This window comes from Melospiza melodia, chromosome Z, assembly GCF_035770615.1.
Source record: "Melospiza melodia melodia isolate bMelMel2 chromosome Z, bMelMel2.pri, whole genome shotgun sequence".
NCBI lineage: Eukaryota > Metazoa > Chordata > Aves > Passeriformes > Passerellidae > Melospiza > Melospiza melodia.
In genome coordinates this window covers 46633184-46650792 of record NC_086226.1, presented here as the reverse complement: position 1 = coordinate 46650792, position 17609 = coordinate 46633184, and the positions used below count along the sequence as shown (strand labels likewise).

At 37.0% G+C, this 17609-nt stretch overlaps 1 protein-coding gene across 20 annotated transcripts in view; it reads left to right on the top strand.

Annotated features, from left to right (window-relative positions):
• The window catches only part of PTPRD (protein tyrosine phosphatase receptor type D), a 1164217-nt gene that overhangs the window by 1081225 nt on the left and 65383 nt on the right, over nt 1-17609 (top strand). For 14 of the 20 annotated variants that reach the window (XM_063180610.1, XM_063180611.1, XM_063180604.1 and 11 more), the window contains one exon: nt 5440-5537. In XM_063180610.1, coding sequence (XP_063036680.1) covers nt 5440-5537 — 98 coding nt within the window. Of the gene's footprint in view, nt 1-3268; nt 3389-5439; nt 5538-17609 lie in introns of all 20 variants that reach the window. The other 6 variants (XM_063180606.1, XM_063180595.1, XM_063180593.1 and 3 more) reach the window with 1 other exon arrangement.

The following is a 17609-nucleotide window of genomic DNA, read 5'->3' as shown; positions in this document are numbered from 1 at the left end:
ATTAAAATCATTAACCTGGTGCACAAATTTTAGAGGTCTCTATGCCACATGGGAGAGTTAAGGTAAAGAAGGGATAATAATTAAGCCTCGCAAAAGGTTTCATCAAATATGGCAGCCCGGTTGTGCAGAAGAAAATTAACTGAAATTAAGTAGTTTGAGTGGGTTCTGAGAGATCCAAGGCTCAGGCAGACTTCAGTCTGCCAATCAGCCAGAGAAATAAATTGAATCATGCCTCAAAAGTGACTGATTTTTTTTATCCCCATTTAACTATAAAATGTGTCACACTTATAAGTAATTTTTGTAATTGGGTGCCAATTAAACAATTATCTCATTATATCTTATGAACTAAATAAGATGCTTTTAAATACAAGAAAAATAAATAGAGTTATTACAGCTCTAAATTAAAGACCTTTCTTTTTTAATTAGATAAGTGCTTACTTATTCCCTGAGTTGCTAAGGAATTTCCACAAACTTATTTCCGTGATAAAGCAGAAAAAGCATAAAACATGTTCAGAGGAAAAGGGTGCAAACAAAAAAAAAGGGTGGAAAAAGCAATGTCTGGATTTAGTTACCTGCATTGCATGACAGCAGAATTTTTTTTGCGCAGTTTATCCACTCAACATCTGTTTATAAGAATCATGACAATGTCGAAGGAAGTACTGTGCTTTGTCTCCATGGCAAAAACAGACTAAAATGTTTCTCATAGTGAGCCATCATGCATATAGCTCTTGTTATGCACATCGAACACGGAGGATTTAGGCACCTAAGAGAGGCACAGCTTCCGATGCAAACAGCACTTCTCTGCTGTCCCATTTTGCTTTGAAACCTGGAGGAACCCAGAGTCTGCTTAGCTAGGAGATGAAGGTGAAAAGTCTTCTCTTCACAAAAGTTATCCCTTTCTTTTCCTCTGGATTTTAGACCATAGTTTTTGTAACATCTTATTGTATTTGACATTTTTGTATCGGGATCTGAAAATTAGGTTTCCCCTATTCTCACTTTTAAAAAGTCACACTGGGTGACTTTTAAACATCACTCAGAGGTGGTGCTTCTGCTATGAGGCTGTGGAGCCTGCAGTGCTCCTTGTTAAAGCTCAGTCTTTGTTTCAGAAAAAGATAAAATATTTTCATTCCAGAATAATTGATCAAGTTTTGAAGAACAGAAAATATTCTTGAATAAAAGTGGCATAATTTTGCAATATTATATATGCATTTGCAATTATTTTAGAATAGCTGTTGCAGAATGATATATTTCTCTAGAGATTGTCTAGTAAATTTGTCTTTGTAATTTCATGCTCTGGCCTAGCTCTGGCTCTGTGAAAAAGAAATTTTAAAGTAACAGTAATTTTCATGTACTAAAGGCATTCTTGTTAAGTTTTCATGAATGCTGAATTCCTACTGAATAAGGGTCATCCTTACTTTTTTCCTTTTTCCATGTTCGAATTCAAAGTAGGTATTTTTTCCTATCTTTTTGATAAGTCTCAACAGCCACTGTTACTTATTACTTCCTTTTTCTATAAAGGGATATCTTATTCAGCATAGATTCACATGTAAAAGAGTGTTCCGTAAATTATCGAATAAAAATGAGACATTTGTAAAGTCACAGACAATTAGTTCAATGTGGACCTAACATACCACTCATTTCCTAAAGAAATTTCTGTGACAATTATCACATTTTCACTTCATGTAGATTATAGTCTGTATACTAGCAGATTTGCTCTTTAATTTCTAACTTTGTTCTTGTTTATTGTGGGTATGTGAACCTACAGTTCCAAATTGGTAAATAAATGTATGTGTCATAAATGTTTCTAAAAGCCTTTATCATAAAACCCTGACAACAAACAAAATCCTAATTTAACGCACTAATGACAAGCCTAAAACACCCACTTGATTAGCTCCGATAAGGAAATATAATTAACAGGTTTAATGTCTGTTAATATGCAGATGTTTTCTGACCTTGCTCTCTTAGTTTTTTCCTTGAAATTGTAGCAGAAATAGTATTTCATGTTCCATAGTGATGTATTTACCACGGATTAACCAGAGGATAATTATACACTGTAATCAAACCATACTTTGTTATTTAATTCATGCAAAGGAATTACTACTAGGCTGCATAAGATCAATTACATTTGGCAATCTTCTACCAAACCTGGTTATAAAAATTTTTAATGGGTACAATTTCAACTGTATTTTGCATGTGGTGGTTTTGGGGGTTTTCTTTTCTTTGAGTTTTCAGGTGTTTTTATCTCTTTTTTTTAAGGGAAAAAAAAAGAGATACCATATTTAAAAGAGAATTTGAAAGCATGTTTCAGCATGGTATTTCTTTTGACTTTTTAGCATGTCACAGGACCTGTTGTAATTTAGCTGTATTTTGTCTTTAAGTTTTTGTGTTGTCATGACATATGTTGATTGGTGTGGGAGTGTGTCATCAAATAAGTGTATTTTCTTATTTCTAACCACAAAAAGAAGTGAGTTTAACTGTATTTTAACTGGGATCTTTTGATTCAAGTTCTACACCTGCTCAATTGAAACCTCATGCTTTTGCATGAGGTGTGATGACATCTTAGGATGTTTATTCATAGCATATTCTGTTATGATTCACAGACTGATTACATAACAAAAGCCCTCCAGCAGTTCTTTTAAAAAATAATTACTTCTATCATATCAGTGGAGCCCATTTTATGTATTTAAAGTATGAAAATAGAACAAATGCAATTACTTCGTAAGTTAACTGCCAAATATTATTTGAGGAAAGTAATTCAAAGTGTAATTGCTGAAAATGAGGTGTAGAGGAAGGGTTTAAATGCAGTTAAAATTTGTCAGTTTCTGAAATTGTAAGTAGTTCCTCTTTTTGCCTTAGAGAAATTTACCTTCAAATTTCTTATTTACACAAAGTGTTTATAGTGAAATCTCCCCTTGGAAATGTCAAGTGTCACAAAGAGAAGTGTATAAATAAAAGCAATTGAAAAAAGAATGGGTGTTCAGCATCTTTAGAAAAATATTCCTTCACAGTAAGTTAATTATTATGATTTGTGTTCATGATGCTGGTGATTCAGTCAGGTTCATTGTGTGATGAGTGAGTCTCATACTCACTGGTTTTATGACCTTTATATTTACAGTAGGGTAACTGCACCTTTAAATATCTTAGTTGAGTTGCCAGACGCTGTTTTGTGCATGTCTGAAGTGCCTGTATGTACAAGATGATTGATTATGATGGTCTACTGCTGTTACTAATTTGTTTCCCATTTCCGATTGGCTTTTACTTTTTACAGCTTTGAGCAGTAATTCAGTCCCCTACGCCTCCCTGATTGGCTCTGTGTCCTCCCTCTCTAGCCAAACTACCACTCAGTCCTTATATGATAATAACTCTCTCCCACGATTCGCTCGAAAAGGTCTAAACATCTTTGTCTCTATTATTTTCTCTGTTCAAGCACTGTTTTAGATGTACATCAGTCCACCTCCATTTCTGGATCAATCTAGAGTTCTCCTGTGCCTTTTCACCCACATATTTTCCATAGGGGTGCTTGATCTGGATCAATCCGTCTAATTATTGGATGACTGATCTCATTTTGAGAGTAGCCAAGCTCTAAGTAAAATTTGTAAGAAAATGGGAGAGAAGCAGAGCTGCAGCAAATAAATTAGTACTTAGAGACTAATTTTTTTAATTGAAATTTTTAAGGAATCTCCCCACTGATCTGAATATTCTGCTTTGTTTAATGGCTTACCATCACAGATGTGCTATGAAGATTCCCTAATAGGGTCAGAAGAATTAGGGTCAGTGCTGCTGGACATTATTTTGGAGTCTATTATGATGCTCGAAATGTCAAAGAATCCAAAAGAAAACAGGAATTAAAAACAAAATTAGAAGAATTTAAAGAATTAAAGCACATACTGTAGTGTGACTGTGTTGTAGCCACATGGTCATTTTCAGCTATGTTTAAAGAAAATGCTAGTCAACTGTCTTAGGCATGCTCTTGAAGGTCACGGTGACAAAGCAAACTGCATTGTGCAACATGCCTTCCAGCTTGAGCCCCCTTGAGTCATCAGTGTTTTCCCTTTGTAATTTCAAGAGATCCTGGGGTTCACTAGCTTAACTTTTTCTTGCCAGCTCTGATCTCTTCCCTAAGCTATTGAAACCTCACTTTCATTTTAGGTGTGATAGTCTAAAGTATGAAGAGAAGAATGTAAGCATTTTGGAGAAAACTCATGAAGACTGATAGCTTGAAATAAATATGTTCACAAAATTTTGCCTGTCAAATTTTAAGCTGGCAGATTGTTCTAGTTGACCCCACATCTTTCCTGTCTTTTTGGTTTTTTTGGTTTTTCTTTTTTTTTGGTTTTGTTTTTTTTTGCCTTGCTGTCCCTGTACCCCCTTACACACCCATCTGTACTTCCAATTCCAAGCTCTTCTTCTTTTTCACCTAATATCTTCATCAGTGGACAAAGATGTTTACACCTGAAGTAGATTGTAGGTACTTTTAGGGGTTGATAAATGGGATTTCAGATTAAGCTTATATTAAGGTACTAGTGCAGTCAGCATGTGAGTCCAGCCAAACTGTACAACCCCTGCCTCTACAATCTGCTACTAGTGAAAACATTTTTGAAGTTCTAATTGTCTTATGTCCAATGTTGTCTTCAGTGACTGTTGTCTTAAAAAAGTGATGCATGTTGTTCTAGTCATTCACAGCTGCATGTCAGTCACCTCAGAATTCTGTAAAATACCTAAGTATTTCTAATTTAGAGTACACAGTCTTCTATACCTTGATGCATTATTATTACTATTATTATTATTATTATTAATCTTCAATATTTCCATTTCATTATTTTATACTTTATTTTGAAAGTTTTATGTTGGTTTAGGTTTCTTTTTTTTTTTTTTACCATTTCTTTTCCGGATTCAGGTGTCTCTGGTTACCTTGGTAACCTTCATTATTCAAGTTTGTTTTTCTTGATTATGCATAAGTCACTTTGTTTTCTGTCAAAACACTATTGTTTCCCCTTTAGGGCTCTTTCAGTGTCTGTTTCTCAGTTCACATTTCCTCATCTAATTCAATAGAGTTTTCATTTCATGCATTGCAGTAGAAGGGTTTAAAATGACATTAAGAGTCATTACTCAAAGCAGAGGTCAACATCAGGTCTAACTGTTTCATTTTTCCATGCCTAGCTAAACTCATTGACTCATATGACAGTAGCTCTTTCCTCTACACTAGGAATGTTAGCTTTGGGAATACGTTTGGTGACTTTTTTTAATTTGGCTTCAGAGCTCATCTATGCAGAGCATGTCCTGCTTTGAGTAACCAAACTATTTGCCTGCTTCTCTCACATATGACATCTTTACTATTTACACATTTATAGACATTCTAACTACTGCATTTTCTAAATTTTAGAGCAATGTCATCACTGTAGTTTACGTTAAATTTTGTTCTTCTTTCTTGTTCAACAGGTATGGCCAGTCATCCCCCAATACCTATCTTGGAACTTGCAGATCACATTGAAAGATTGAAAGCAAATGACAATTTGAAGTTCTCACAGGAATATGAGGTAATTTTCCCCACTTCTTTACCATTCAAATTTTAAGTTTCATGCTTGCTGTTTCCCAAGACTTCTCTCTGATATGGTACCAGGTTTGTATGATATTAAAACCATGACAAAAAAAATGGTGTAAAATGACTACAGTAGTGGGGTGGATCCTTTGCGCATAAAATCCTGTACTCTTTTTATAAGAATACATGTCAGGCAGATTCCATGGACACATACTTGAAATAATGTGTGAATGATACAGCATAGACTTGTTTTAATATACAGACAGTTTCCTTTCCTGCAGTTTAAAGATCCTTAGATTATGTATAATGTTGACAGGACACATAGAGCAAAAGCTCCAAAGAAGGTTCAGTCCACTGCTTTTATTTTTTTACATGAGATAAAAGGGTTTGCGAGTGCTTGTTGTCTCTTCTACTATAGCAGTTTCAGGACGTTGTATTTTCCTCCTGTCAACAATACCACTTTGATGAATTGGGAGTGATGGTCTAGAAGAGCATGAAAGAATGTAACAGGAAGACAGTAATCATTTACCAGCCACCTTGTCAGTAACCCACAGAGTATATAGGTATTGCTATAGTGGAGGGTAACAGCCTCTCAGGTCAGTAATTTGTGGCGAAAGGGACATAGGGAGCCATCCATTAAACTGGTAAATTATAGCTATTACTTTAATGCCAAAATATTGCCCATGTCAAAAATACCTAAATCAAGTATACACTGAACCATCAGTAAAGAAGTGCTTCTATAGATCAGCTATAGGTGATCATATAGGATTAACATCCCCAAAAGGGATCACCAACACAGTATTTTCTTTATGGTCTGTTGTGTCACTAATCCTTGCTTAAAATCCTTCAACACTTTTTCAGCATGGTGGAGTAAAAGCCTGAGTTGCTCTTATTTTTTAGGGACTGCACATTAGTTGCATTTGAAGGTTTGTATGGACACTGGCAGAGCTATAAAAAACACTCAAGATGACATTCACATTTTAGTTTCATAGTAACATGTTACTGCAGGGTACATGGAAGCCCCATATATTTCCATTGTATTTTAAAAGTCTTGACAGAAGATGTTAAAAATTAATACTAAGTACTGTGATGAAGAACTACAATTCCTTATTTTTTAATTGAATATGATATTCAGAAAGTTCTTAAGACCTCTTTAAGAAATAATCTAATTAGAAATTAAAAAGAAAACACAGTTTCAACAATTCCTGGAAATAAATTTGTTGAAGAACAACTTAGGATTGCTGTCACACAAAAAATGTGGGAGTATCTTCTCATTTTTCTATGTGTAAACCCTATGTTCTTAAGTATGAAGATTGTAGCATATAAACGATCAGGCCATAATAAAAGATAAATTTTAGAACCATTTTTTGTTGTACCATGGGCAAATTAGTTGTTTTTTTCAGTGTAGAAAATCCCAAACCATTTACAAGTCATATAATATAGTATCATTTCTATACAAATAAACAATCCAGGTGTACTACATGTTGAACATGGAGGGGACATGACATGGTTTTCTTATGCTGCATTAGAAATTAAAAATTTTGGTGTTTTGTATTACCTCTTTCTTACTTAAGTAATTAAAATCATTGTGAGATGTATTTTAATAATTTATAGTCAATATTGAAAAATGAATTACATTATTTATTTCTTAATATCTTCTGACCCTGCAGAAGTTTCTCTAGTCTACGTAAGCAGGAAAACTTTCACATTCTTTCTTTCCATCATTTATTTGGGATATTTTCCTCCTTTTTTTAAAAAAATCTTTACAAAACATGCCATCTGGAGCAGAATGGTCAGACATTCAAGATTAGAATATGGGAAACCGTGGGACAACATCAAGCTTCATTCATATTGCTCTTCCCAAGAAGGTTCAACATTTATCTTTGAAATTACAGCTTTAGAGATACGGATTCATTTCCATCTAGTCCGAGATTCATCCATTTTGAAATAGAATTAGTGAAAAGCACTGCTGTTTGGGTTCATGGTCCCGGCTAGGCAGTGGACTAAGGCTGCAGTTTGATGATCACTGTAAGTCATCTCCGTGTCTTGGCTGTGCATTCCTGTTGTCTCTCTTGTGCCAGTCCTGGCACCAGCAGATGTGCAGCTGTTCAAGGATTATCTCAGGAAATAGATTCAGCTGAAAACTAATTGTTTTATTTTTCTTTGCTGCTTTCAATTGGATCAGTTCCCTGAACTAGCTCACCACATGTCTGCTTAAGCTCTAGTGCCAGCAACGGGAAGTGGTGGGTATATTTGTGGTCAGGGATTGGGACCTTCTACTTCAGCAGCAGTTCTCACTAATATCCCTTAAACAATCTTTTTAAATCTGATTGCAAGGCAGAAAGAGGTACAGATGGTAACGGTTCAGTCATTATCACTTCAGATAGCACTAGAGCTGGTGAGACAGAAGGAAAAAGAGATACTTCTCATATTCAAAAGTTCAAGGTGTAACATGCAGCACAAAACTACTGACCTTTATTGATACCAGCAAAATCCTCCTAATTTTAATTAATTTAGGGAAGCAAATTTTAATTTGTTTAGAGAAGCAAAGAGTTTTAATCAATTACCACTGATGATTTTGGTGTTGTTTTTTTTTTTTAATAATGCCCTTTCCTCATTGGCAGTCAATTGTTTTATTTTACTTTTAATGTAATTATTTGCATTGCATGGATGGAATTCTTCAAAGATGCATTGATTGTATGTATCACTTACTGTAGTAAGTGATAACTTTGTGATACTATAAAGTATATATCTTGGTGGTTTTCTGATAGACTCTTACTTCTCTTCCTTCTATCAGGAAGTTAGCTCCATTTCAAAATGATGTTTAAATTCTTTTTTTAGCACAACCTACTTCAGTTGCCACCTCAAAAGAATTACTGGTTTCACCACACAACACATCTTTTAATTTTCTAAGAAATAGCTGATTACTTGTTCCCCTTCCATCCTTGCTCACGTTCCATCCACTTACTTTTGATCAGAATTTCTGATCAAAAGTCAATACAAGTTTGGTTTATTCCTTTTGGAAGAATATTACTTCTTTCCTTTCCACTTCTTTCTTTTCCACTTTCTTCTCAGAAGGACAAACGTCCCTGTCTGTTGAAAACAGTGTATTCTCCAGTGTAGAACAGCCTCTAGTTATATATTTTCTGAGGCTCAGTGCCATCAACTGGTCAAGTTCCTACTGCTAAAGGTTTCCGAAGCTATTCCATAGTGCCTTCTTGAGGGCATCTATCCCAGCTCTTACAGCATCTCAGCAGAACAATAGAAATTTCTTCCACTGTACTTCTCTCACAAATTTACCTTGAATACCATCTTCTAGGGGCCCAGTCTCAAGGATTATTACTGTGGCAAGATTCAAATAAACTTACAATTCATGTGTTACATAAAGTGGTTCTGTAGTGTTAACACATGATAGTGCTGTGACTCCTCAAAGAGGTTCATTTCTGCTTCAAAATAAATTTTTCATAGTCCTTCATTAATTTTTTGTTAGCTCGCAATCCCCAAGCCAGAAAAAATGTTGATTTACTCTGTTAATATCAAATATCATACCATTAATGTCACAGTTATTTTCTGTTCTCTAATCTAAAGGCAGGATTGACCCCAGCTGATTATTGGGAAGCTTTTGCTGACTTTGGCAATTTCATTGGTATTTTTATGTAATGTAAGGGTCCATATGGACTTGACAGCTGCTAAGCAAAAATCGGTGTTTATAAGATACTGACCTTTATATTGTATCTCCTTCTTATCTTAGACTTCAGAATTTAAAAATAAAATTGGTCATGGAGATAAACTGAATAAAACCAGTAATGTTCCACCTATTTTATGATGTATTTGTAAGGTAATTTCCTCCTGTAAGGCAGGACAGAAAATATATTCCTCCAATATATTTCTCCTCAGATTTCTGAGACTTGTAAAAATATAAGAGTTCTTTTCTGAGGTTTATACATAGAACTTTGCACCCTTAAGGAAGTGGATTCAGATTCATACTATATTTGCATGAGAATCTGTCACTACAACACATAATTTACACTATCAGACTCTGCATGATTTACTGTGAATGTGTATATATGCACTGGTTAACAAATGTTACGAGAAGTTGTATATAATTTAATGTTTTCACTCATCAGGTTTCTTTCTGTAAATTGCAGCCAGTCTTTTGCTTTAAAACTGAATGTTGGAAAACTTTTGACTTTTTTTTATTGTAGCTTTTCAGAATCAGTTGGTTAAATTTGTGATGGGAACACAGTTTACTGAATAAGTTACATTTCTCTTTTTGTATATCAAGCTGCCATAACATAAACATTGGGTACTAAAACAAGTAAATATTGTACAGTAGAACCACATATAAAACTTATTATCAATATAATACATTTTAGAAGTCCAGGAAGAACAAATTATCCACTGAATGAATCTCTATCAAAGAAACAGCTGCACTTAACTGTTATATCATTGTAGGTAAAAGTGACTCATGTGGAAAAATCAATTCTTTTTCCAGAAAAATTATAGTTTTGTTCTTTTTCCTTATAATGGTTTTCTCTTTCTAATATTACAAACATCATTCATTGGGATTTTCTAACTTTACTTTCATAGGATGTGCTCCATGTATTGAGAAACAATTAGTGTAGTCAGTGAACGATGAAAAGTTGTCTTATTAATAGCACATACACTTGCATTCACCTAGGTTGTTTGCTGCTTAGTTCCACCTAGGGCAGTGTCTGAGCCAGCAGCATAGTTATGGTAAAGAACTTTAAAGACATAGTGCAGGAATTTGAAATCCTGCTAGTCGAGATTTAGAGTGGAGTAGTATCTCCTTCCTTTGTGCTGTGAGTGCTTCATTGGGATAACGGCATTTGTTTATGCTTATATAATTAACCAAATAAAAGAAGGGTGGTGTTACATATTAGGATGCAGTGTTTTGGTCTGATGCTGAATGATTTTTTGCCAAGGAATTTCACAGTTTAGTTAGTCAGATACCTGCCTGAGAGGAGGGTGCAGCCAGGTGGGGTTTGGCCTCTTCTCCCTGCAACAAGGGACAGTACAGGAGGACATGGCCTCCAGCTCTGCCAGGGGAGGCTCAGCTTGGACACCAGCAGGAACTTTTTACTGAAAGCATTGGATCAGAGGGAGGTGGTGGATTCACCCTGACTCCAGTGTTCAAGGAACAACTGGGTGTGACATTTAGTGCTGTGGTTGGATTGCTGGTGGTTAGGCAAAGGTTGGACTCAATAATCTTGGAGATCTTTTCCAACACTAATGATTTAATGATTCTATACTGTGATAAATATCAGTTTTATTTTGCCCGAAATAGCAGTGATATGTCTAGAAAGAGAAAATCAGTGTTCTTGAAGCAAGAAAAATTATTTGAGGACAAACTAACTGGGTCATTCTAGATAAAAAGATGTGGACAGTGCTTTAAAAACATGATGAAAAGTTTGTTTAAAATTTAAAGTAGCATAGTGTCTCATGTGAGACAATTACAAAGTTTAGTTTATAAGACCTGATGCATTTCATACACTATGTATAACAAACCAGCAGGAAGCTTTAACCACAAAAATATTTAAACAAAGCAAGTTTTTTCATTATTCAGGTATTCATCTCGTCCTGATACTTATTTTCCGCCTGAAGTTGACTGTAATCCCCAATTTTCAATACAAAATTAATTCGATTAAAACTGGTGTTGTATCCATTATGATATCATGGTCAAACATTTTTAAATTGCAGGTAGGTTATTTTAAAACTGGTGGTAAAGAAATACAAACCAAAATGATTAATTTTTAAAAACTAGGGATTTTATAGCTTTTTGAAACAAAGAATCTCCTTCAAGGGTGTTTTCAAATAATGCTTATTTTCCTCTTTAAATTTTCTTTAGTTGTAAGCTTATATAGCTTGTTTTATTCCACTGGAATCAGGTTTTGCATAATTTCATTTAGTCATAGGAATATTAGCTTGATACTGTAGAGAAAATACGGGTATTTTTCATGAGGGAAAATTTAAAAAGCTTTTGCAAAAAAAGCTTTTTGTATATCTTGCTAGTCTTGAACAGTTAGATCTCTTCCCTTTGAGAGTTAACAGAAAATTAATCATCTGCATTTTTAACTGTTTTTAGGACCTGGATGCAAACTCATATTCGAGTTCAAAAGAAGTCTTAGCCATATGTGGAGGTTTCCTCCCATATTCTTGAAAATTATACCCTTTGCAGTGCAATGGGGAAGTCTCTGTCTTAATTAAAAAAACATAATTCCAGTTGACGAATTGCCATGAATTAATGTTCATGCATCTCGCATTCACATTTTGGTAATGCAGTATGTAAATCTGATTCTATTAGCAAGTCTCCTGCATAATACAATAGCATTCTATCATAGATGCATCAGCTATGGTATGAAATTCTCCTCACAGTTGCTGGCAGTGGTGAAAGAGGGTCAAACTGTTCATTTCTCTGCGTAGCTGTGTACCTTCAGCAGTTGTTCTGAGTCTGTTTGCATTGACGGGCTCTCCAGTTTTTCTTATCCATTCTACTTTGCCTTCCCAGTCCTAGGTTTCTCTGTGAAGCAGTCGTCATTGGTGATTTAATTCAAGCCACAAACAGTGCAGCTACAGTGCTTGAAAATGCTTTACAGGCATGCTTCCTTCCCCTTGCTTGTGACAGCTGTGCAGTATATATCCATCCCCACATTCAGCAGGAACCTAAAACTGCTGGCTTCTAATTTGCTGCCGTAGTGACCCTTGGAGGGGCAGTGTTCCAGAGCAGGCAGGCACATGTCAGCTCACAGCAGGAGGGGTGACATTTTGTCATACTCCTTCCTTCCTTATTGCTGAACCAGGATCTAGTCCTGGAAGACACATCAGGGAACATTTGCCTCTTGTTTAAGTGGTGTAAAGGAAAACTGCACAGTGAGCGAGCAGGTACATCATTTAGCAGAGGAGGATTGTTTGAAATTCTTCTGGTTTGGTTACCACCAGAACATTTTGGTTACCATGATTATTAGTCAATGAACTATTTTATGGATGGTGCATTGTGATAGTAAATATTGCTCCAGTTTTTTCCCATTAACTGATCACATTTGTTTAAGTAGCCAGTCATTTAGAGCGCACTAGATGAAAGATTTGTCAAAGCATGAGAGGAAAGTAACAGTATTACAAATATTTTTATTTATTTTGCACAAAGCACTGATACTACACAGTTATGCTGTGAAGAAATCCACTACTTTATTAATGACAGCTTTATTGAAGGCAAGCTTTCAGAATGAAAATACTAGAAATCCTATTAAAGTGCTATCCATTAAACCATTAAAGCAGTCATTAAAACTGTTAGCACAGACTTGTTATTCATGAGTTATTGGTCTTTCACACTTCTGAAATGTGTCTGCCAATACCACTCAACTCTTTGTTGAGAGTATGGCTATTAAGTCTGAGGAAATACAGATTAACTTTCTTTTGACAAAATGGTGCTTTATGGTAGGATGGTATGGCCACAAAGTGGTTCAGATTGGTGAGGAAAATAGGAAAGATTAAAGTTCAATCCATTTGCTTGTTTCTGATAATTTATGTTAACTATGTCTGCATGTAGACCTAAATATTAATCATTAAACTACACCATCTGGCCATACATCGCACAATATCTTTTCTTGATATCGAACAGTAGCTTAAGAATGCTTAAACATTAAGGAGTGAAAAGTGGAAGAATTATACTGAATGCTGAACAGTTGAATCTAAGCTTTAAATTTAAAGTTTTCTTTCTGTAAGTTCACATGAAAAATAGGTATAATAGAGAGCTGAAGCTATTTCTCATAATAGATAAGAGTCTCAGACCATCGTTTTCAATGTATATGCAAAATCATCTTTGTATACGCAAAAGTGCAGTTTAAAATTTCTGTTTGTAAGCATTTTTTATCATTATTTGTTACATCCTGTTTTGGTTGTTATGATTTAAAGCCAAAGTCCTTCAGTCCTCACTCAAAAATAGTAGCATGTTAGACAGACAGTTTATTCAGTTATTTTCTAGTTTTCTTACATGAAGAGAAAGTGTACTTGACATCTTACATTGTGAAGTAATTTCCAGGATATTTTGGCAGTGTAGGTAAAACCTAAAAGACAAGACAGATGGTCTGCTTCAGTTATGTTCCTAGAACAATGCAGAGTAGTATGATTCATTCTAAGGCAGTGAGCTGTGGTTTAGATAGCATGTTTCCATTTATGTCTCTCAAAAAATACTGTCTGGGTAGTCAGGGACACTATAGACGTGCATTATTCCTGGTCAAGTTACCAATCTAATTCTAAAAGTTTATGCATGAATATATAGTTAGCATCTTCTGTACTATGTGTATCTTCTAAATTACTACCAGAATTCTGAAATAAATCCATAAAAGTTATCTTCAAAAGTTCTCAAAACTTGACCTGTAAATAACCTGCGTAAGTTTTCTTATTCACCTCCATTAACTCAAAAAGGAAAAGAGGGGAGATTTGTGCTGAGAGAAGTCATTATGTAAATTTTATTACTTTTCAAGTCATAAGATGTTAAGTGAATTGTTGGCCTGCTGATAAAGAGGTATATTATGTCTTAAATATAGTGTGTGTATATGTATATATATATAATTCTACCCTTCCCAGTGCTGATGGAAATGCACTCCAAATTCTTCCTCTGTACCTTTGATGAAGTAAATAGGACTTAGAAGTAAAGATAAAATACTTAGGTTTTTAAATTACACAGTGCATACCCGCTTCCAAATTCCACCAGCTATCCTTCTCAGAGCATGGCAAAACATTACTAGAATGAAACTAAATTGTAAGAAAAAGGAATAAAAATTTCACTGAGTGAAATTAGAGAGCAAATTGTACCATTTGCTTTATTGATGAGTAAGAATTTCACTTTGTAGTCAGCAAAAGTAATATTTTTGTCAGAGAAGGGTGAAGTGCTACTCTTGGATAGCATTGCTATGTGTATACTTAAGCTCAGCACAGAAGTGATGTCTACCCTTGCATGTGGAAAAATACTGTTGGGGCATAATTCACTGTCCCTTTATAGGCAAACGAAATATAATATGGCTCCAAAAAAATCCATCACCGGTTTTGCAAACCTCTTAGTCTATTTAGACGCTAATTTAATAAGCTCCTAATACTACTGACGTTTTAAAATATGTTGATCATAGTCACTCAAATTTCTAAGACAGTGAACCCAAAGAGTTTGGTGTCAAAAACTGTGTGGAACCTTAAAAAAATCAGATTCTTTCAGAGCTGCATTTAAGAGTGTCTTTTTAGCTGTTAGTAACACATATAGTGATACAATTCATACATATAGTGATACAATTAGGTGGAGGCAAATAAGGCTGACATCCTACTGGCATGGTGTGGTCCACCCAACCAGGAAGAATTCATTCTATAAATTAATTCTATAAACAGCTATTCATTCTATAAAGAGCTAGAGAATGTTTCTGGATCATCAGCCCTAGTTCTTGATGGTGATTTCAACTTGCTGGACATTTGTTGGGAACTCAATACAGCTGAAAAGAAGCGGTCCAGGAAATTTTTAGAGTTTGTGGGGGACAACTTTTTGTTGCAGCTGGTGGGTGACCCCACCAGGGGAGGGTCTATGTTAGATTTGTTATCTGCCAATAGAGATGGGTTGGTGGGAGATGTGGTGGTTGGAGGCTGCTTGGGGCACAGTGATCATGAAATTACAAAATTCTCAGTATTTGGTGAAGTCAAGAAGAACATTAATAAGATTTTTCATTATATTTTCAGAGGCCAGACTTTGGCCTATTCAGAAGACTTATTCAGAGAGTTCCTTGGGAAGTAGTCCTTAAAAATAAAGAAGTTCAGGAAGGGTGGGCATGCCTCAAAATGGAGATTTTGAGGTCACATGAACAGACTGTCCCTGTGTGCTGAAAGAGGAGTCAATGAGGCAAACATCCAGCCTGGGTGGGCAAGGAGGTTCTGCTGGAGCTCAGGAATAAAAAAAGGATGTATTATCTTTGGAAGGAGAGTCAGGTTTCTCAGGTAATATTTAAGAGGGCTGCTAGAGTATGTAGAAAATAATTAGGGAGGCTAAAGCTCAGTTTGAACTTAAAATGGCAGCTTTGGTCTGCAAGGATAATAAAAACTCTTTTTACAAATATATTGATGGTAAAAGGAAGAGTAAGACTAATCTTTGTTTTTTAGTAGATGCAGAAGGGAGCTTTGTTACTGTGGATGAGGATAAGGCAGAGGTAGTTAACGCCTTCTTTGTCTCGGTTTTTATTGAGAAGACTTTCAGGACAACTGTCCTCTTGGGTTGCTCAGTGATATCAGGGAGAAGAATGCTCCCCTCATTGTCCAAGAGCAGGCAGTCGGAGAACTGCTGAGATGCTTAGATATTCATAAATCCCTGGGACCAGGTGGGATCCATCCCAGGATGATGAGGGAGCTGGCAGATGAGCTTGTGAAGCCCCTCTCCATCATTTGCCAGCAGTCCTGGCTCACTGGTGAGGTTCCAGATAACTGGAAGCTGGCCAGTGTGACACCCATTCACACAGAGGGTGGGAAGGAGGACCCTGGTAATTACAGGCCAGTCAGCCTGACCTCAGTACCAGGTAAGGTCACAGAACAGTTTATATGGATTGTCATCACACAGCACTTACAGAGTGGGCAGGGTATCAGACCCAGCCAGCATGGGTTTAGCAGGGGAAGGTCGTGTTTGACCAACCTGGTCCCTTTTTGTGACCAAGTGACCCACCTGGTGGATGCAGGACAGGCTGTGCATGTTCTCTGTTTGGACTTCAGCAGAGCCTTTGGCACTGTCTCCCACAGCACACTCCTGGAAAAGCTGGCAGCCCACGGCTTGGACAGGAGCACCCTGTGCTGGGCTCAGAACTGGCTGGGTGGCCGGGCCCAGAGGGTGGAGGTGAACGGTGCCACATCCAGCTGGGGCCAGTCAGCAGTGGTGTCCTCAGGGGTCTGTGCTGGGCCAGCTCTGTTCAGTATCTTCACTGATGACATGGATGAGGGGATTGAGTCCTTCATTAGTAAGTTTGCAGATGACACTAAGCTGGGGACATGTGTCGATCTGTTGGAGGGTAGGAGAGCTCTGCACAGAGACCTGGAATGGTTGTATGGATGGGCAGAGTCCAATAGGATGGAGATTAATAAATCCAAGTGCTGAGTCCTGCATTTTGGCCACAATAACCCCCTGCAGCGTTCCAGGCTGGGGACGGTGTGGCTGGAAAGGGACCTGGGGGCACTGGTGACAGCCGACTGGACATGAGCCAGCAGTGTGCCCTGGGGGCCAAGAAGGCCAAAGGCATCCTGGCCTGTGTCAGGAACAGCGTGGCCAGCAGGAGCAGGGAGGTCATTCTCCCCTGTACTCAGCACTGGTGAGGCCACACCTCGAGTGCTGTGTCCAGCTCTGGGCCCTCAGTTTGGGAAGGACCTTGAGACGCTTGAGCACATCCAGAGGAGGCAACGAGGCTGGAGAGGGGCTGGGAACACAAACCCTGTGAGGAACGGCTGAGGGAGCTGGGGGTGTTTAGCCTGGAGAAAAGGAGACTCAGAGGTGCCTTTATCACCCTCTGCAACTCCCTGAAAGGTGGCTGCAGTCAGGGGGGGTTGGTCTCTTTCTCCAGGGAACAACTGACAGAACCAGAGGACAGTGTCTTAAGTGGCACCAAGGGAAATATAACTTGGGTATTAGGAATAAGTTTTTTACGGAAAGGATGGTAAAGTTCTGGAATAGCCTGCCAGGGAGGTGGTGGAGTCACCATCTCTGTGTGTTAAAGAAAAGACTGGATGTGGCACTCAGTGCCATGGTTTAGTTAGGGCATGGGTTGCACTTAATGATCTTTAAGGTCTCTTCCAACTTAGTAATTCTGTGAATTGTGTGAATTCAAATGAATCATATCCAAAGCATAAGTACAATTTTCATGGCTTTCATCATGATCCCAAGCATTTAATTTCTTCCTCATTCCTCTAAAAGGTCCCAGTTCATCTCCTTGTGAGGGAAGATTTGCCAAGCACTCTGTCTCAGTTGCTGTAGGTAAAGGGTGAGCCAGAACCTGAGCCATCTCACTCCTCTACTCTCCACAGCTAGGTTATGCGGGAC